We start from the raw sequence: 21,122 nt of genomic DNA, 5'->3' as shown, positions 1-21,122 counted from the left end.
CAGGAAGGTAAGAACTCTCTATACCTAGGTACCATCCTAATTTTAAACAACTTTGCTAAATCACACTGTCGATAACTTCCATCTGAGTTGTTGACTGAATTAATTGAGGCAGAATTTTCTGTATTTCTCAAACGGGAATTAATGAGTAAATAAAGTCAACGATATTCTGGGCTGCATTAAGAGGAGCATGGCCAGCAGGCTGAGGGAGGTGATTCTGCCCCTCCACTCTGCTCTGGTGAGACCCCACCTGGAGTACTGTGTCCGGTTCTGGAGACCCCAACGTAAAAAGGATGTGGACCTGCTGGAGTGAGTCCAGAGGAGGGCCATAAAAATGATGAGAGGGCTGGAGCACCTCTCCTGTGAGGAAAGGCTGAGAGAGTTGGGGTTGTTCAGCCTGGAGAACAGAAGGCTCCAGGGAGACCTGATAGCAGCCTTCCAGTACCTAAAGGGAGCTTATAGGAAAGACTGGGACAGACATTTTAACAGGGCCTGTAAGGATAGGACAAGGGGTAATGGTTTTAAACTAAAAGAGGGTACATTCAGACTGGATATAAGGAAGAAATTATTTACTGTGAGTGTGGTGAAGCACTGGAACAGGTTGCCCAGAGAGGTGGTGGATGCTCCATCCCTGAAAACATTCAAGGTCAGGCTGGAAGGGGCTCTGAGCAACCTGATCTGGTTGGAGGTGCCCCTGCTCCTTACAGGGCGTTGAACTTTAAAGGTCTCTTCCAGCCCAAACCATTTCATGATTCTATAATAACAGCTAAAAACAATTTGTTTATAAGCAGTAATAGAATAATCTGGATTAAACCAGAAAATACCTAGATTATTACAGAAGAACAATATATTTATTCTGAAAAGACTGAAGGAGATTCGCCTTCAACTACACTGAAAAGAAAGAAAAGTAGAAAAGGCAGCTTCTCTACTAGAAGAAAATGCAACCAATATCCTAACTGATTTTTCTCAGCTGACCAAGAAATAACAATATGAATACAGAGCTAAATCCTCTACTAGAAGAAAATGCAACCAATATCCTAACTGATTTTTCTCAGCTGACCAAGAAATAACAATATGAATAACAGAGCTAAATCCTCCAGAGATGCTGTTTTGCTTAATGTCATCAGTTCACATGTAAAAGCCAGATGGATTATCCATAATGTGTTAGCTACTACAAATACTGTCCTGACATGACACAGAGCCCCTTATGGCTCTGGCTTTTTACAAAATGCACTTAAGCTTACTTCCAGAACATAATGCAAATTGGGTAGAGCTAAATAAAAAAGAGTTGCTTTTGTGTGACTCCCATCATCCCTCAGTCACTTGTGCCCCTGTCAACCCAGCATAATTTCAGAATTACTTCAAGATGTTTTAACACAGAACAGGGAAACAGCTTGCACTAAGCAGCAGGAGAAGGCAAAAGTGAGCTTTAAATACTGTTTCTGTACTCCTTTTTTCATGGTATTTACATTATGGCTCCTGTCCAAGGCTCTGGTCCTCCGATTTCAAAGCAACAACTGCACAGCAAGAGTTCAACACTTTGCTCTTAATCTACAACATGAATCTTATTAAAATGCAGCAAAGAGGCTGTATAGACTTTTTTTTTTCTTTGTACACTCACTGCAGCTGTAAAGATGTCTTAAATGCAGCACTAAAATGGTTCACAGGACCTGGCAGCACAGTTGATTTCACTTAAAGGAATGCTGTTGATTTAATTTCATTTTAGAAATAGACATATTCTTGCTTCTTAAAATGATAGCTTAGTCAGTGTAAATTGCATCTCACAGTTTAAAGTATACTGTCAGATTTCTCTGGATTTTAATGAGCCTGAGCAATTAAAATAACTTACCTGCTTTGCAACATTAATCCAAGGTTATTGTTCTTGCTTCAGACTCCTATCACAGCAAAATTGCTCCATTCTCTTTTTTCTTCCAATCCTGACTCCTCACTTGGAGCAAAATCTAAGATCTTGCTGTTGAGTTACACATGGATGGAATACTTTTCTCTCTTCCCTTTCCCTTTCTCATTAGCAGTTTTTAAGAAGCCTATGTAGCATCTATATGATGCTTGCACACATGTAACTGCTGGTCCATGACAGTTCTTCCACTGGTATATGCTTGCTTACATGGGAAAAGCTGGTCACTTGCAGATCACAATATGGAAGGCAAAGACAGCTGAAAAACGTTATACCAGACTGCCTGGTCACAGGTTAAGGGAAGCTGCAATTACTTTAGGTCTGTCAGGATAATGATTTGTTGGTCTGAATGATGGCAAGATGCATTTCCCAGGAGTCCTATGAAGAAAAACTACCTAAGACACACTATAGAAAAGTATTCTAGAAGGTATCTTAAACTAGCTCAGTTTCTTGTAAAGAATCCCCACAGAAATTTCCACTTAAACAGCGAGATAAGTCTTATTTAGAATTTTAATTATGCGAAATGCCACCTTCTCTTTCCAATTAATCTTTGCCTTTGAATACAGATGTATAATTTTACTGATAATGGGAGTCTTTGTCAGAGAATATTTGAAGGCCAGCTATGATATATATAGTGCTAAGCTGGTCACAGGGACGTGATTTCTATGCTGCCAGCAAAGCAATATAGCAAAACTGTTGAAGTAGGCAATGGAGGGTTTTGTAAAGCACAGAATTTAGTAAAAGAGTAAAATCTTTGACCTAATATTACAGAAGGCTTTCACAAAACCATTGGAATATTGGGAAAATAGTGGAATTTAATCCTTGTTGCAGTTGCAGGACTGACATTTACTTCAAGTTTATTCTTCAGGCTGTCTGAGGCCAGGAGTTTGCAACCGCTTTGGTACATATGAGTGCAATAGCAAGCACATGGAATCAGGCCACAGCATTCTCTAGCTCATTATCCTGACATTGGCCAAAAGCAGTCACCTAGGAAGGAGTATAGAGCGGGTATACATGATACTTCTCCAACCATTCTCCTAACACTTTGGCTTAGGAATTTTGACATGGATAACATTAAGGAAATGGCTAAAAAAATATTTTAATCTAAAAGAATCTGTGGGATAATGCATGTTAAGAATGCCCAGAAGTGTTCACAACATCAGAATTTCAGATAGTTTTAGGACAAGCAAAGTGGACACGTTAATTAGAAACCAGTTTAAGACAGCTGAACAGATTTGACATACATCAACGAAATATCCATCCGATAGAAATAGCTATTGATCAGTTCTGACCTGGATTTAAATCATAGGTCTGAGACTGAGGGGCTCTGTATGTGGTTACCATTCCCAGAAACATATAATTCCTTAGCATTGCAACTTTAATTGGAAAACAGAAAAAACAGATGGTCCAACTGAAAGACAAACAGAAGTCCTGATTCAGAGACTAGAAGTAGAAGCAGCAGGAGGGGAAACAGCTGAAATGAAACATGAAGATAACCACATTGTTTATAGCTAAGCAGTAATACTAACATTACATCTTCTTGCACCATTTAAGCAACCAAGGGACTTTCTATGCCTTGATGCCTTACACATCCTATCAGCCTTCTCAGATGTAAAGACAAAATCATGTCTTTCAGTCCATCAGTAGAAGCTGCTGTTGTGATAACAAAAACATTAAGGAAACTTTAAAATCACAGCAAAGTAGCAGTTTCAACAGTGAAAGTAAGGGTGATGAAGTGATAGGCACCATCCTTTTTTTTGAGTTGGGTTTAGAGCCAAGGTTTGAAACCCTCAAGATGTGTGCTTTTTATAGCAATAAAATTGTCATGTCACATCAATATTTGAATAGTCAGGGGTGCTTTTAAAATAAAAGCATATAAGTTTTAAAAGTGCCATCACTGGCCAACATGTGCAGTCTCACAAAGTGTACAGCATGTGCTCTTTGTACTGAAGTCCCGCTGAACTGAATATGCCTTTTACATTGCCAAGGTCTTCTTTGGAACTGAAGACTGGGCCGTGGTTCTATACAAAAAATACAAGTAGTTTTACAAGATGTATATTGTTTATAATGGATGCATCTATATTTTACATCCAGAATAGGTCCCAAGGTAGTATTTCTGGCAAAAACTTTTAGGGAGTTCAGTTTTGTGTTTTCCAGTAAAGGGCTGCAGTATCACATCTGTTACCACTTTTGCAGCGTGATTTAGAAGGAAATAATACAAGCCTTCACACGTAGTGTCTGTAATTGTTTCTGAGTTTTTACACCACTTATGGTGCCCTGTCTCATAAACTCTTTGTCCCATTCTCACTCAGACTCCTTGATGCTTTCTCTCACATCATGCTTCATTGTATGAGCAATTGTAGTCAAACTTCACATAGCAGCACACATATTATCTTTTCAGTCTCTGCTTGTATTTCCTTCTGCTCTGATGCCTTTAAACTTCAAGCTATATAAACTATTTACATTCAGAATACATATATAGATTATATAAACTACTAGCATCTACTGAAGTTTAGAGAAAAGACAAGCTGTTTCGTCTGCTTTTTAGGTAAGCAGTTTTCTTTTCCCCGACAAATATCTACATAGCCGTCTGCCCTTCCAACCTGTTCATTGCTACTTGACTAGCTAAAAGTGAACTATTCAACCATCTTTTTCTTGGCTACTTACCTAAAGCAATGGAAACCTGAGCTGAATTGGATCCATGGGTGCAAATTTAATATAAACAGAAGAACAGGTTCAACAAATAGAATAAACAGAGCAAGGTAAAGAGAGCACTAGGAATCCCTGGCTGAGGGAAAATATACAACTTATGGAAGTAATTGAGATCCTCAAGACAGACAAAGATTAAAAACTCCTGGCAGTTCTCTGACTGAGATCTGAACACAATAGTACTGTCTGTACTATAATGGGCTTTCCTTGGCTGTGAAAACCTTTAATATTTGTTGTTGAAAACTCCATGTGCTACAAAAAAAAAAAAGGGAAAAAACACTTATGGAAAAATAATGATTAATGAATGCCAATATTTCTGAGAAATAGAGTATATCAAACATGACTTGCACATAGCTCTTGAAATAGCTTTCAGTGAAGATGTAAGAAGCACTGTGTGAAATAATACAGCAGTATGAAAATAAGATCCTACCCCAAAACTTTCAGGTAAATATTATTCATGGCTCTTTTCTTGTGTAGAAATAAGCAAAGGAGAAGAGAAAGAGTATTTTGGGCTAACAATATCCAACCACAACTGGGATAACATTCACCTGCTGGAGGGCTGCTTAAACCAAAACAAAAGCTGCCCAGAATTTCACCTTGTTTCAGCTAACAGGGAAATTCCAGCAAGAGCTTGTGTTCTGGCCATCACAACTACATTCCTCATTAACCATCTTTTCCCAGAATGCTTCCTTTAGAGCCTTCTGACCAAACAGCATTTGTGAACACACTGCATTGCTTATCACCAGAGACAAGTCAGCATAATTCAAGGCTGGCTGAAGCTGCCGCCCTTTCAAGCCACCGCTATAAAAGCAAATTAAGCTGCGTCAGGGAGCATTTCTAGGCTATGGAATTTGTCTATACTGTGAAACTGCCAGCATGTTTTCTGGCATGGTTTTGACTCAAGCTTGCTAGCACTCTGGCAAACAGTTCCTGGGTGAGGTTCAGGACTTAGCACAGGACAGACTTTTCCCAATACAAAATGTGGATGTATTCATCCTCTTTCAGAGACTAAAAGAGTTTAAACATATGGACAAAAGCTGTTCCATGCCAGCTGGACTCTGTGCCAAAGGACAGTCTTGGTGTATTTTATTTACTAGTACAGATGGATCCAGAAAAATTACAAATCCCTGCAGTTTTCAGCCCTGTATATTACTGTCTTCAAATCTCTTGTTGCCTATATTGCTGGATAAACGTTTGATTTTCACACTGAGATGAGGTAAATTCATTTTCAATATTAGATTTACTATCGTCATCTCAAAAGGCTGTGTATTCAAAGCAGCAGCTACACATTGTCACCAGCACCTGAGAAAGGAATCAAGAGGTAAACTTCGATGTGGCTATCATACCAATCAAAAATACTCAGGTAAGTCAGATGTGACAAAATCAGGCCCTGAAATTCCTGTGATGAAACATTCGCTACATTTGCTATGTACTATCTCCACATGCTACTCAACTCCCCTTTCATTGCTTCAGCTTTCCTTTCACTGCCTTTCTTCTGAATCACTGTATTTAGTGATTCTTGCACTGATGCTATAGCCTAAGTCACTGTTACAGGATATTTCTGCAATATTGGACTGCCTTCACACTTGCAAATTACTGTACGATACCCTTTAAAGACTCAAATATCAAGGCAATTTTCATTCATTCTGGTACTCCCACAGATCCCTCTAACACATACATGCACACACACACATAAAAAAATGATCTCATTTTAACTGAACTCTTTTTTACTGCCAGAGCACTGTAAGGGAGCTTGTAGATTAAAAACAACAACAAAAAATTAGGTGCCTAACATTTATTGATTTTTTTTAACAGCTACTATAGTTTCAATTATTGAATGATGACATTGGATTTCCTCATTCAGCTTATAAAACTCAGTTCTCACTTAGTCCCTAAGCCCTATGACATTTTATAGAAAACAGCTGATGTGAAGACAGCAACATTTGGGTTATCAAATGAAACTGTCACACACAGTTCTAGGAAGGATATGCTGACAGAAACAACTCTTACACTGACTTCTCCAGGACAATATCCTTTATTTGTGTGTGATCGTGTACCAAGTCCATGAAGTCTATGGCGAGTCCCAGAGAAAAGCCACGTAAGCAGCAAAATGCAGTGCAGTGTTCTTACTTGGTATTTGCACCAAAGTGCTGCAATCAGATAGAAGCTATAAGGATATTGCTGTATGAATGCAGTTAGAATATTTTTGTGTAATAAACATATCAGAGAGGAAAAACTTGATGTTTTACTCCTCAAAGTTTGTACTGAAATCAGAAATCACTGAGAGTTCTGATCAAGCAAATTCTGAACATGAGATAAAGATGAGGTATGAGTACACTGTCAGTTAAAGAAATACGTTGACCTGTCTTAGTAAATCTTTTTCTGTTTTCTAGGAATGAATACCTGCACTTCATTGTCCGCCCCCCCCCCCATTTTAAATATTTATTTTGACAAATGTTAGCTAAAAAATTCTGCTGTCCAAATTAGCCTATATTTTCTCCACAAGCTCTTGGAGCCTGTTATTTCTATTAAACTATTGACAGCTCTTTGAGCTTTTAATCATTTTCTTTAGAGTGTATTTTAATCAGAATTAGTATGGACAAGCCATTTCTATTTAAACTGAACATAATTTAAAATCTAGCACTTTGAAACAGAAAGAATCTTATAGTCTTCAGTCCCATCACTTTAATATTACTAGCTCAAACCAAATGGAGGAAAAATGTATTGCTGTTTATTACTTGATGCTGTAAAACATCCTGAAGTCCTTTGATGGACTTTCATCTTATGCACATATGTGCTGCATACAGTCACAATTCCTTTTCAAAATTTCTTATAGTTTCTGTTGAGAAATCAATATCTTTTAAGGTAAAAGGTCTTTTTTTTTTTTAATGGATTTCTTTCCTTTAAAAGGTAAAAAAACTTGCTAGTATGCTGTCTTTGTAATGTCCATGACAGGGTTGTCACATTTATAACTTGCTGTGAAACAAAATTTCAAGGCCAGTTAGTGGTCCTATGACAAGGTAATGTGCTATTGCTAATGAATATAGCACTTGAACTCTGAACCTCTCTCAATTCCAGTAAAAAATACAGTGAAAAGATAGTGTTTGGCTCAGAAGGAAAAAATGGATACATTACAGTCCTCCCAGCAGGCTCTTCCTAACTATATGAAAAAGATATGAGGTAAGTACTAGAGAGAGCCCTGTCCTCCTTCACTTGAACTATGAAAGAAGAGAATTCAATTCAGGTCATCTGAATCCAAGAATAAGACACCATTGCCTCAAAGCAAGGAAAAACTTCAAACAGAAGACCTGCAGGGCTTTCCAGTAAGTAAGATAGCACCTACTTCAACCTGTTAATCCTTGCTAGTTCATCTGTGTCCTGGTTTCGGCTGAGACAGAGTCAATTTTCTAATAAGCAGCTGCACTTTCCAGGAGCTGCAGCATTTTAAGTCAGTGTGAGAACAGAACAGTTGCAATAACAGCTATTGCTTACAGTTGTCACTAGATAATATCTATATTTGGCTATAATAGAGTTAATTTCCTATGCCAGCAGCTGCTGATGGCATGAGAAAAGCACTCATGTTTTGAATTCTTGTTAAGGGAATCAAAGACTTCTTTAGTTTCTCACACTTCATAAGCAAGCAGGTGTATTTAGGTTAGGAAGAAGGAAGACAGGACAGCTGATGCAAATTGGGCAACAGAATTATTCCATACTATGAACGTCACGCTCTATACAAAGGCGTGGGGATGGGGATGGCCTGCTCTTTTTGCTCTCTTTCCGGTGTCTGTGCTTGCCCTCAGCACCTTTTCCTGCTGCCCGATTCCCCTTCCCCAGTAGCAGAGTGATTGGGTGAGAGAGCAACTGCAGATTATTTAGCTGGCAATGTAAGTGCCAAACAAACTCAATGTGTGATAATCACACAGTGAATTTTGTTAAGAAATAATGACTCTGCTTCCTTGAGTGCCCATGCTGACTTTCAAACAAACTTGCACTTTTCACTGGTAAGCATAGGAGAATCTTATTCTGAGGAAATACATGTTTCAAGCTTCAACAGGCTTCAAGTTGAACACAAAGTATCATGCTGAAAGGGCTATTAAACATGAAGTTTAAATGTCTACCCAAGAAGACTATGTACAAAACTATAAGAGGACACAAGTTGGTTTAACTGTGTCTCTACCTAGGGAATTTTAGTGACGTAACAGCATTACTATTTACACATTCCTGCATCTTACTGCTGGGCAAGGAGAGCAGAGCAGCAGCATTCCATGCATTTTTCACTGCAGTATATGGAAAATTAATTAAGTTCCGATATTATCACTCAGAACACTTTTTAAAGTTGTGCCTCCAGTTTCTTCTGACTATTCAAACCTGTAAGATTTTTCAGAACATTTTATTTCAAATATGCTGACTATCATTTATCGCATTATACCACCAAAAACTTTGCCAGTAATTTTGAAGGAAGTGTTACAACCTCATGCATGTTTCTACTCAGGATTAACATCGAATCATACTCACTATGATTCATTCAATGTTACATTTTATCTAACATAAATGGTCTTACATAAATGCAGTTTGAAATGGAAATGAATATTGCAGGAGTACTATTCATTTTAGAAATACATTTGCATAATCAAAGAAAAGTAATAAAGTATAATATAGACAGATGTTACATATACAGATATTACACATTAAGAACAATATGGCTGTTGATATAGCTTACAAGATGGAGTAATAGTGCTCTATTTCAGATTTTGTGCACAATAATAGCTTTCTGAGATACTTAAATGATTTTATTTAAGGTCCCAGAGGTGCAACAGTCAACTGATTTACTAGAAAGCCTAACTGCAACACAATGCTCCAATGCAGAATACTCCATCTAAGAAGTACAAACAGCAATAGTGAGCTGTTGCAATTTGAGTTAATTTGGCATTGACAAGGCTTTATCAGAACTGGCATTAAAATTTTAATGGAGAAAAAACCCCAACCAGGATGCAGTACTGGCTGGGGTAAAAAGCTTTAGCATGAAAGTAAGATTTGAATTCCTATCTCTAACCCTATGTCCTGGTAAGTGACTTTAGGAAGGTCTCTTCCATGCTCTGAGCCTCTGTTCCCTCTCCCTAAGAGACACAGAGCCCTTGTGTTGGTTTCACTTATTTCAGTTGCAAGTTTTTTCAGGCAAGGACTGTCGAGAGTCTGTATGGACTCTGCACATTACTACCATGCAAAGAAAAACAAAATGTCTGCTTTCCTAGAACTGGAAGTTTATTCCAGCTGGCAGGAGTACAGAATCCTCTCTATGCCATGGGTAGCCCTGAACACACTTAGATTAATGGGCTTCTTTGAGCCAAGCACTTATTTGTAGTCTGCTGTGGAGAGGCATTATGAGAAATATACTGGTGCCAAACTAATCACATTAATACAACATCATAAAATAACGTTGCTGCTTTTGCTAGGAGGGACAAGAACAATTAATCTATTGTAGAGGATACTTGGTGATAAAAAGAACTGTGTAAAGATTATAATGTGAACACAATTTTATTGCTCCATTATAAAAAAATAATAAGGTAATGTCAAAGTGAATTACCATGTAATCTCAAACATTAAAGTACTACAATGGAACTAGCAAGCAACTGCAGCTAAAGCATGCACATGACATACAGTTACCACTAGCACTATTATACTCGATCCAGTGCTAGAGTATGTAGCACTTTTATATTTGATAACAGCAAGAATCTAAGCTTAAAAAGGTAGAGAAGTTGAGAGGCAAAGAGTGTGTGTTCCAATTCCTAGAGGGCACAGAACAACAAAGAATTTGAGATATCAAGAGCTGAAGCCTACCTAAAAAGACTTGAGTGAGATATAGCCTAGGAAACTCTGGAAAATTCACCTTTGTGCCATATTAAAAAGATGCTAAATGTATCTCCTATTCAAAACATGATAGATGAACAGGTTGTATTTGATGTGAGATTTCCTGAGATTAATAGATGCTCATTGTTAAATAAAATTTTTAAATGACTTGTATTCATGCACAAAAAAAAAGGAAAATCTTGGTTAATAAAGTTGTTACAAATACTCAGAAGGGAAACCTTGCTCAAAATCTTCAATCACGATGGCAAAGACTTGAATCTTTAACTCCAAGTACCACATTGTTAAATATGCTGCTATCCTCCTCTCTCCTTTAAGTGAGCATCACCATATCACTAAAGAATTAGGAGATGTAAGCATCAGTGGCTCCTGATAAATAAGTTTTGGCTATCTTTTCTTTCTGAGGAAAGTTTGCAGGAAACAACACCTGCTACAAGGCATCACACTTTCCTACTTTTGGCATCTTTCTACCATCTCTAAGGCGTACACAAGGTACAGAGGTTTTTGCACACTTGAGCAACACAGCTGTTACACTCTCTCTTTCCACATATTTTCTTCCTCAGCAGAAGGAAGATGCTTCAGGTGATCAGGATGAAAAATATTACGAATAGTGGACAAAATTATGCCTTCTGTTACATCATAGCTCCAACATGAATTTATATTTTTTGTGGGAAGAAACGAGATCCTAACTAGTATTTCAAGATACTTTTTAATAATCTGCATCACTTTCAATAGCCTATATATTGCACAGTTCTTTATAACTCACTGCACAGATATCAATATGTGTCAACCTGTGTTATGTCTTAATGGAACTTAATTCAGAATATGTACTCTGCTGTACTTCAATACCTTAGAAATACTGTCTACACTTTATTATTCAAGACAAAAAAATGATGCAGGAACTGATTAACTGCTTCTTCATTACTATGCCATATATATATATATAAAGGTTATGACATTCAATGCAAACCTACAGTAGCTTAAATGCTATCTAATGCTGCACCTTGCTTACTTCATAGAATTATAATTTTTGGCTTACCCAAATCTGCAGCTTAATTCTTTTTTCATTTTTGAAAACCGTTTTTACTTTGAAATCGATCCCAACTGTGCTTACAAATGCAGACGTAAAGGAATCATCAGCATATCGGAACAAAAAGGAGGTTTTCCCAACACTGCTGTTGCCGATAATGAGCAGTTTGAACATGTAATCAAAGTTCTGGTCAGATGTATCTTTCTGGCCATATCTGGAATCTTGAGCTGATGCCATCTGTAATTAAAAAGAAAAATAAATAGTTTATTGTCTCTTGTATTATCTAAAACTGGAAACATTTAGATTTTATTGAAGTTTTTGATACCAGATATGAATGAACTCAAGTAGAAATTCACAGAGGTTTAATTATTTTTTATGATTCTTGTATCCATGGTAATAGTTCTGGTTGCAAAAGAGGATGAAAGCATCCCTGGTGACTGGTACCAAAGAAAATAATAATTCTAAATATCCAGGGCAGTTCTCGAGTATATAATTAGAAAGATCTACTCCAGAAAATGTGATTAATTAAATACATGGTGAAAATATAGACAAAGATACTTTACTTGTACAACAAGGAAATAAGATATCAATGCTGCATTATGACACAGGAGGTATATTTCCAAGCAAAAGCTTAATATGTTTTACATCCAATAAAATTGTTGAACTATTTATTTCACTGTAAATATGCTGCTGTCTTTTGTAATGCCTATAAACTTATTAAAACCATTTTGCCTTTACCAGTTTTCACTTATCATACCATTAAATAGCGAGTTGGGTATATACCTCTGAAACAGGGTCTTGGTTTTTTCTAGTTCTATAGTTTTGGGATTTACAGTGTTAATGCAACATCATAAGTGGCAATTGTCAATGTTTTGAAATTTGAGTCCTTAAAATACAGTTTCTAATGCATATAAAATAGTTGTATAAGCACAGATAACAGAATACTGCTAAAGAGCAAGCTTATTTTGTTCTAGGGACTTCAAAGATGATGGGTTCCATTGATAAAAAGGCTCTTGACAGAGTTACAGAGATTAACTTGAAAACTTGACCAAAATTCTACCTGGGATGCTCAAAAACGAGATGGCAAAAATAAAGAACATAGAACTAGGCAGTGTTTCACCTCATATGCTTTTTGAGAAAAAATCTCAAGTATTTTGGGAGCCTGCCATGATTTTTAATTCTTGGAGTTTGGCAACACTAAGGGCAACACTTTTCTACACTGATTTCAGGTAAAAAGATAGACGCAATCTTCTAACATAAAGGTTTGTGGAAAAAAACATGTCAATAAAGTCCAGTGGACAAGACTGTGCAGTGGCTGGAGATGCCAGTGTATAACCTGTACACTTTCCCCAGCAGCCTCTTCTGCTGCCCTTCTGTAATGCAGGAGCTGAAACTAGTAGTTACCACTTCTAGCAAGAATAATGCTAATTTCCTTTCTTGATTTTATCTCCTAGGAAGCCTTCCATGTAGCTTCTTCCACTCGCTTAAGGTTTATAAAAAGAGGGTTTAGCTTTCACTTAATTTGCTGCCCTCAGTCCTATGTGCCTTACAATTCATTCCCATGTACTTTAACACCTAACACTTTGGAAACAGTATGAGTCATTCAGCAGAGGAATCAGGGGATCTGGATTCTAATAATGTTCTTGCTAAAGCTTGTACATTATGTAGCCTGCCTGAATAAGAACGTGTCTCTTGTGGACGATTTTAAACACAGACTGTCCCCACAAAGAAATTTCAGTGCTCCTCTAAATTAATGTGTTTATGTGCATTACCTATGCAATAATTTCCTTACAAGTTCTTAAAAAAAATAATAATTAAAAAAAACTCAACACCTTTACTCTGCCTTGAACTTATGGATTCATTACTTGCAGTACCACAAGCAGAATTATGGGCAAGTTGAACACAGAATTGCAGCCAGCTTTTATTTCAGGGGTAGGAGTATGTCTGCCTATTACAGGATGCAGAAGGCATAGGAAAGACATGGGAAAGATCTAATTTCTCTGCCTCCCACCTGAGGAATCATAAGATGACTAGTGAGGTACTGATAATAATTCAAATTGCTTGAAGAGACTAACTTTAGCCTAGAGAGCCAGTCTCTCTAGACTACTGATAGTTAGTATTGGTAAGTTTTTTTTTTCAAATTTGTCCTTATTTAGTAAAATTGAAAACAGAATGCATAAGAATAGCACCTCTCCTGTAAGGACAGGCTGAGAGAGTTGGGGCTGTTCAGCCTGGAGAAGAGGAGGCTCCAGGAGACCTTATAGTGGCCTTCCAGTACCTAAAGGAGGCTGATAGGAAAGTCAGCGAAAAACACTTTAGCAGGGTCCATTGTGATAGGACGAGGGGTAATGGTTTCAAAATAGAGGGAGGCAGATTCAGACTGGATATAAGGGAAAAAAAAATTTACAATGAGGATGGTGAAACACTGGAACAGGTTGCCCAGAGAGGTGGTAGATGCCCCATCCCTGGAAACATTCAAGGCCAGGCTGGATGAGGCTCTGAGCAACCTGATCTGGGTGGAGATGTCCCTGCTCCTTGCAGGGGGTTGGACTAGATGGGCTTTAAAGCTCCCTTCCAACCCAAACTATTCTATGATTCTATGACTCTATATTGTGTACTTTCTTTTTTGCAGAATGAGTCCCTATTCAAGTATGTACGCCCACCAGGACGTTAACACCAAAGGCAGTCTCAGGCCACCCCCTAGAGGACTCAGGACAGACTCAGACAATGATCAAGAAGACCTATAGTCAGGAGGTTTCACATGCCTGCTCCTTATCAAAACTGGGAGAAGGTATGTCCCTGGCTTGAATATGGTCCGAGGACAAAAAAGGATGGCTTTGTATGCTTTCCTGCTTACAGCACATATTTAAACTCCTTAAATGTGGATTATTTATGGACATAGGCAAGTTTAATCATCAAGCAGAGTTTTCTGTGTCACACCCAGGTACATTTCAAGTCTCCTGTTCAGCTGTTCCCTTGATCCCAAAAGAATGGGTCAAAACAGGGCAGGGCTGAGAACAAGTATGTGAAAAACTATGTGGTTACCTGCCACCTTCATGATAATAACAAAACATTTTACTGTTACTCTTATGGCCTTAGAGGACTTCATTCTTTGGCAGAATTAATTTGAACAGCTTTCTCACTTAAGCAGAGTGGCATGCCATGATCTCCCTGGCCTGCACATCACTTCAGTTTGCACTTACATATGCACCTCACTCTGGGTGCCTAACACAGCATGAAGTACCCCTGGAAAATATGATGCAAAAGGCCAGAAAAGCTGGGATTCAAAATACTGAGGTTCATTCCTTTGTGCCTTTCACATTGTTTTCTTTTAAAAACTATAATAACAGGCATGTCTTAAAGGAGAAGATCGATAGTAAACCCAGGGAAAATGCCTTGTTTCTACCTACATTAAGGATGGGTAGACACTGATTAGCTAATTCACAGCTGTTTCAAAGAGCAACGCTTCTTTTCTATACACAGTGTGGAAATATATATATTTCCATTGCTTTCTAAAAAGGAACTGACTATAGTAATTATTTTAGTAAAAACACAGAGTTCCCAGCACACATAGCTTTTTGTGAGGTGATCTTTTTGCTTTGTTAGATATAATTAGTCAATCTTAACCAACAGATATTGAAACAATGGAATGCAATGGGAAAATTCAATGTTTGTAACTCACCAGACTGTCTGTAGGATGCACTGCAGTGTCTTTAATGTGCAGATCAAGTGTCATCATCAGAGTAGTCAAAATGTTACCAAGACTGTTTTATATAAGAATACTATGACAATGTAACTCAGTCATAAGAAATAAATTATTTTCTAGGTAAAATACCAGACCAGTATTCTAGAGATCAGACTTTATCCCTTTTTCAGAGTATCCTATGACTTCTGTTTTCTTTTTTTCTATATGTTGGGTGAGCTGCTTACGCTCTCTTACCTTTGGTGTGCTCTCAACAAATACATCAGTATCCACAGATGCAGACCATAGCCAATTTTCATGAATCCTTATCATCTAATTTTCAAATGAGCAATTAATAAGACTTAACAGAGTTCAGCGGACAATGCACCAGCCACTTATTTGGAATTTACGGATTGCCAGCCATCTGCAGAGCACAGCTTGTGAACCAATGTACTTGGCATCATCAGGAGAAGCTTATCTGCTTCAAGGTATTATGAGGTTAGATTCATGAATATGTGTAAGCATATCATAACCCAGTCTGAAAGGTGTAGTTAGAAATGCAAAGTTTTATTATAAGTGGCATACTGAAATGCCAAGTTGGGGAATATTGGGAAAATATAGAGAAGTGAGAGTCTAAAACATTTTAAAGAAGGTCTAGTTGCTTCATATCAGCAGAAGTAACATTAATGTGGCCACAGTGCCTTCACCTGCCCAGGACAGCAGAATGCAAGGTGCAGCAAAGAATGGTTCTGGCAAGGCTCTAGCACATGGATTCTGGTGAATCTGCTCATGGTAAGCTAGGGCATTAACCCTCATCTGTCTTTCTTTCATCTAAGTTTACCTTCTCCCCGAAAAGGGTAGCTTAAGAAACATGTTTCCAATTCCCACTCTAAGTAGTATGGTAAAATATCCTTCTCCAAATAGTGGCAAAACCAGAGATAAAGTCCTAAATGAGTTAGTCTAGTACAGGATGTCAAGAAGCCACCAAAATAGTGCTGCTTTGAAAAGAAAAAACACAAGCTCTGTCCAGCAGGTACTCCAGCAGAAATAAATTTGGATTTACTCAGGGGCAGGAAAGAGAATGAAGATGAGATGGCTACAGCCCTCTGCCATTTGCCTAATTTAGTGCAGCACTCAGGGTCATGAGGCTAGCAAAGACGATGCAGTTTCTCAATTGCCAGAGCAGCTGCATCAGGCCAAGAGACAAAGGGAAATACTAATGCCACTGTCTAAGGCACTGGTGAGATGCCACTAGTAACAATTCCAGTCAAGCATGCTTATGAAAGCTGAGTTCAAACAGAAAAGTACAGAAAAAGGTTATTAGGAAGATCAGGAGAATGAAAAGCTTATCTTATGAGAGAAATCTGAAAAAAAAAAAAGTAAACAAAACTTACGCTTATTTCTCTAGATAGTAATCTGGAGCAAAGATTAGAAAATGAGAATTGTTTAGACTGATGTATACTGGAGCAGATACTGGACAGGAAGAAGTCAATATAAACTAGCCCTGAGTGCCTCTGAGATCAGAGTCTATCTAACCAGCAAGGGAATGAGCTTCCACAGTACACTTCCAAAAAGAGGTAGTGACAGAAAGAGGAACACCTTGATCGCTTAACAAAAACGTGTATATAACTTGCTCTGTGGAGTCAGTGGCTTGGCAGCCTCATCTACTCCAGTGCTTGTAATTTGAACCAAGACTGACATATCTAATAATTTTGCTGAGTGATAGAAGATGAATTGCCATGCTAAATCCAGTGTCTAATAGCTTTGATTTGGCCTTTTTTTTCATCACAATTTTATAACAACCTCTTAAATATCTGGAAGCAGCCTTTTTGCCTGCTATTGCCCTTCTCCATTGTGTTTGGATGTGTCTGTTATAAACCTATTTTGTCTGGGCATAACTATCGCCAGCGACAAAAGGATATGAGAAGTTAAGAAGAAAATGTTTTCATTTATTTCCTTGGCAAAGCAGATTGTTTACAGATTATTTCCCACTTCCTGCTTTTCCCAGACCTCTACAGCCTCAGTAACCTTTGAAACGATCTGATGTCCTGGCAAGTGAAAGAGAAAGTCTCCAGAAATCTAGCATTTTCTACAAACTACCACCATAAATGTCCATATATTCTGATAAACACTAAGAATGGCTTATCCAAACTACATGCAAACTATACTCCCACTTTTTTTTTTTAATCTTGGCAAAGTGCAGGTATGTGGAAAATTTGCATCCTACAATCAGATAAGGAGTGAAACTTGAAGAGAGTAAATGAGTTTATGAATCACTGAGAATTTCCCATTGAATCTTCACCATCAAAGCCTTAGGGGAAACCACTGAGAGATACACAGATATTTCAACTAATTCAGACCAATTCTTAAAAGAACATGCACCAACCTACAGACTTCTGTGTTTCACAGCAAAGAGAGTTCATTGCTTTTGACTTCTAAACCAAAGACCTCTCCGTGGCCATAAGGACGACTAAGACTTATATCTGTTCTTTGAAAACATGGCTAGAAAAATGAAAATTAGTCACAAACTCTGACCCAGGTACAATTATATCCAGTAGATGACAATAGTAAACTTTTACACTAAGTAATTCTTTCTCTGGAAGGACTGTTTGGGCTGCCTTTCTGGTAATTGTTGGCCCTTCTTATCTACAGAGAAACGGCATGAGCTTGAGATTGAAACTAAGAATTCATAAATATAGAAAGACAGTGCCACTGCACAGGCCCTTTTTCTTATCTTGCTAAAATATTTTAACTTTTTAGTTTTCTTTTTAATTATTGCTTAATGGAAATGGAAAAAATGCTTACACTCTCCTCTGAGTTGTTTTTATCATAATCAAAAGGCATATATTTGATCACTCTTTCTGTTGCTGTACAGTTCAGAGATGGTAGCTCTGTAACAGACTGTTCCATAAATCTGTTGTGTGCAAAGAAGCAACTACATCTGTTTCATGTAATAGGAAATCAGATAGCTAAAAGAGATAAATCAAGCAATTAGTTCAGCCGGTCTAAACCACATTTGAACAAGGCCCAACCACAGTAGCCTAATACTGGAAAACAAAAGGACTCTTAAAAAGAGGAATCCAAAACAGAATATAGTTTTACGGGAATCTTTAACAAGGATAATATTTGAGTATGCTGGGAATAGCATAAGTAGAAGAAAAAAAAATATGCAGAAACTACAAGTAAAGAAATCAAATCTCATCTGCCAGACTGCATTTTTACATCTTGGAAAAATCCAGATGCTTGTGATTATAATTTTGCATGAGATATGCTTAAAAATAGACACTGTTTGACCATCTCACGAGTCTTGAAAAAGTGAAATATGTAGGGTTTTTTACAGCTGTCTCTTTTTATACTAAGGCTGTGATTTCCACTGACTTTTACTCAATTATGTTTAACAATAACTCCGTTTGTACTGACAATGATATAAAAAACCCAAGAAGCTGTTCTCTGATGTGCGTTGAGTACTCTTTTTTTTTTTTTAATATCTGGACTTTCTTTTCATTTGACTTCATTTTAATGTTGTACTACCATTTTTTTTCCCCACAACTACTTAACAACATCAGTGCATTCAACACCTGTTCCAAAATGTCAAATGAAATAGTGATCAATCTGTAGTTGTCATCCGTTACTAGTGAAATTTGCTTTTAATGAAATGCTCTCCAAAGTCAATACATACTAGACATCACTTCAGTATTTCAATAAGCATGTGTAAATAAATGGCAAATATCACATAAACATTTCCAACACATGCATATAGCATGGAGAACTAGACATTTTAAGCAGCATCCTCATTATTGGTGTTTTTCCAAACAGAAAACTGAAAGACACTCTTACTGAAGAACGGCTTATTTCTAGTGCACCTCTTTGGTGCACAGCATGTGACATCTAAGCAATTTCTCAGCAAAAGATTTATGAGATTATCAATCTCTGCCCAAAAGTCAAGCAAACCAAACTCTTATCAACATAACTTAAGATTTCAGACTTATTTTTGAGCATGCATATTGAAAAAGATGCAGATCTTCCCTTCAAGCTGAAAGTCGATTACTGCAGTAGATATCCAGCATGAAAACATCACCTAACAGAGCTGCAGTTCATAACTTAAATCACAACAGACTGCAAAAGTGCTCTTTGCATTGTATAAAATCAGTGGGATTGACTGTTACCAATCCACTGGTAACATGACTGATTTTCTATTAAAAAACAATCATGTGTTTGAGTGTATAGGCTGGGGTCTACAGAGCTCCTGCATGAGATTATAAAATAGGTGCTAATTAGTAACTGAAGTATAGTTCACCAGGTAAACTGTTTTAAGTCAACAACCTAGAAACTGCTAAAAACTCAGCATAATGTAACTTGTGTCTGTAAAGCATCTGTTTCTTCAGTGCTAAGGGGCATTACATTTTTCCATAAATAAAAACTGCTGAAGAGGCGCCACCTCTTTGCTACCCCCAGTTCTAGCCACGAGCCATCTCTCCCGGCTGAAGATGGATAACTGCAATAAACAGGTGGAGATGGATAACTTCAATAAACAGGTGGAGATGCCGTGCCAGCTTCCTGTGCATCCAGGTAGGACCTCGTTACCTCTCACCACCCTACAGCCATCCACTCCAAGGGGAGCTGTGACCATCGCTCAAAGGGCAGCATCTGCAAAAGCCTCTTCGCTTTGCCCAAATGAGACCCGAAACCCACCCGTGGCCACCGCAGCCCTGCTCTGGCTGCCCCCAGCCCGGGGAACCGCACTGCACGTGGGACTGAGCGGAGCCCACTGCACCCCTGCCCTGCACTCGTCCCCTGCCTGCTGAGACCGCCTGGTGGGGACCCACCTCACAGGAGCATGGCTTCCCCCAGGCCCCCTCACACGCACCCCGATCCCCTCATGCATCCCAGGCCCCCTCACGCACACCCCTGGGCCTCTCACACGCACAACCTAGGCCCCCTCACGCACACCTCAGGCCTCTCACATGCACACCTCGGGCCCCCTCACACCAAGCCCCTCACACGCACCCCGGGCCCCCTCACACACACCCTGGGCCTCCTCACAGACTCTGGGCCCCTCACAAGAAGCGTCCTCACCCGCTCCGCCCTCAGACCTCCCTGTCACCGTCGGGAGAGCCCAGCCCGCCAGCCCCGCCATGCCGCTACAGGGCGGAGGGGCTCCTGCCCCGTCCCGCCGAGCGCCCGGCTCCCGGCCACACTGCGCCCGCCGCCCCCCGCCCCCACTGTTCGCTCGGCTCTGGCCCGGGCACCGACCTGCATGGGCGCTTCGTGCCTCATCGCCGGGCGCGGCCCGCCGCTCGCCCCGCTGCCCGCTCGCTCCCGCAGCCCCCAGCCACCGCCGCCGCCGCCCGCCCGGGCTCTGCTGACAAACCCGCGTCGCGATCAGCACCGGAGCTGTCCCCGCTCCGCCCCCGGCACCGCCCCTCCCTCCCGCGCTCCCCCGGGAGCTGTAGTCCTCCTGCCCAGTTCCCCCGCGCTCGCTGCCGCCAGGGCGGGGAGGAAGGACTACAGCTCCCGGGGTGCTGCGCGCTCCGCCACCCGCCCCGGAGGACGGCGCGGAAGGAGGTGGTGCAGCCCCGCGGAGCGGCGGGGTGCGTGCGGTGCGTTGCGACGTTCTCTCGGGGCCGGGGAGAGGCGGTGGGGCTTGGGAAGGCCCGGGCAGTGCGGTTTGCCCGTGCTGAGGCGGAAAGCAGCGACGGAGCTGGCGGAGCCGATGCGCTGCCTTCCGCGGCCCCACCGCCACAGCCCGAGTGCCAGCAAGCCGCGGAGGAGCAGCGCAGGGGAGCGAGACCGGTGGCGGGCACGGCGGGCAGCGGCTCTTGCGTGGAGAGTGCCCGCTCGTCGAGGGGGCCATCAAACACCGCTCCGCTGCCCTGGCGTGGCGCGGGGCTGCACCGCGGCTCCTGCGGGATCGGCCAGGAAGC

The 21,122-nt window shown here is 39.9% G+C and overlaps 1 protein-coding gene across 1 annotated transcript in view; it reads right to left on the bottom strand.

The window, feature by feature from the left end:
• The window catches only part of RAB3C (RAB3C, member RAS oncogene family), a 125,282-nt gene extending 104,774 nt beyond the window's left edge, over positions 1–20,508 (bottom strand). The window contains exons 1-2 of the mRNA XM_086770961.1: positions 20,452–20,508; positions 11,526–11,753 (exon numbers count right to left, since the gene is read on the bottom strand). Coding sequence (XP_086627087.1) covers positions 11,526–11,753; positions 20,452–20,475 — 252 coding nt within the window. The 5' untranslated portion in view covers positions 20,476–20,508. The remainder of the gene's footprint in view (positions 1–11,525; positions 11,754–20,451) is intronic.
• Between the last annotated feature and the right edge of the window lie 614 nt (positions 20,509–21,122).

Source organism: Chlamydotis macqueenii, chromosome Z (assembly GCF_036417535.1).
Source record: "Chlamydotis macqueenii isolate bChlMac1 chromosome Z, bChlMac1.mat, whole genome shotgun sequence".
NCBI lineage: Eukaryota > Metazoa > Chordata > Aves > Otidiformes > Otididae > Chlamydotis > Chlamydotis macqueenii.
Note: the sequence above shows the minus strand (reverse complement) of the source record. Positions and strands in the feature narration are given on the sequence as shown.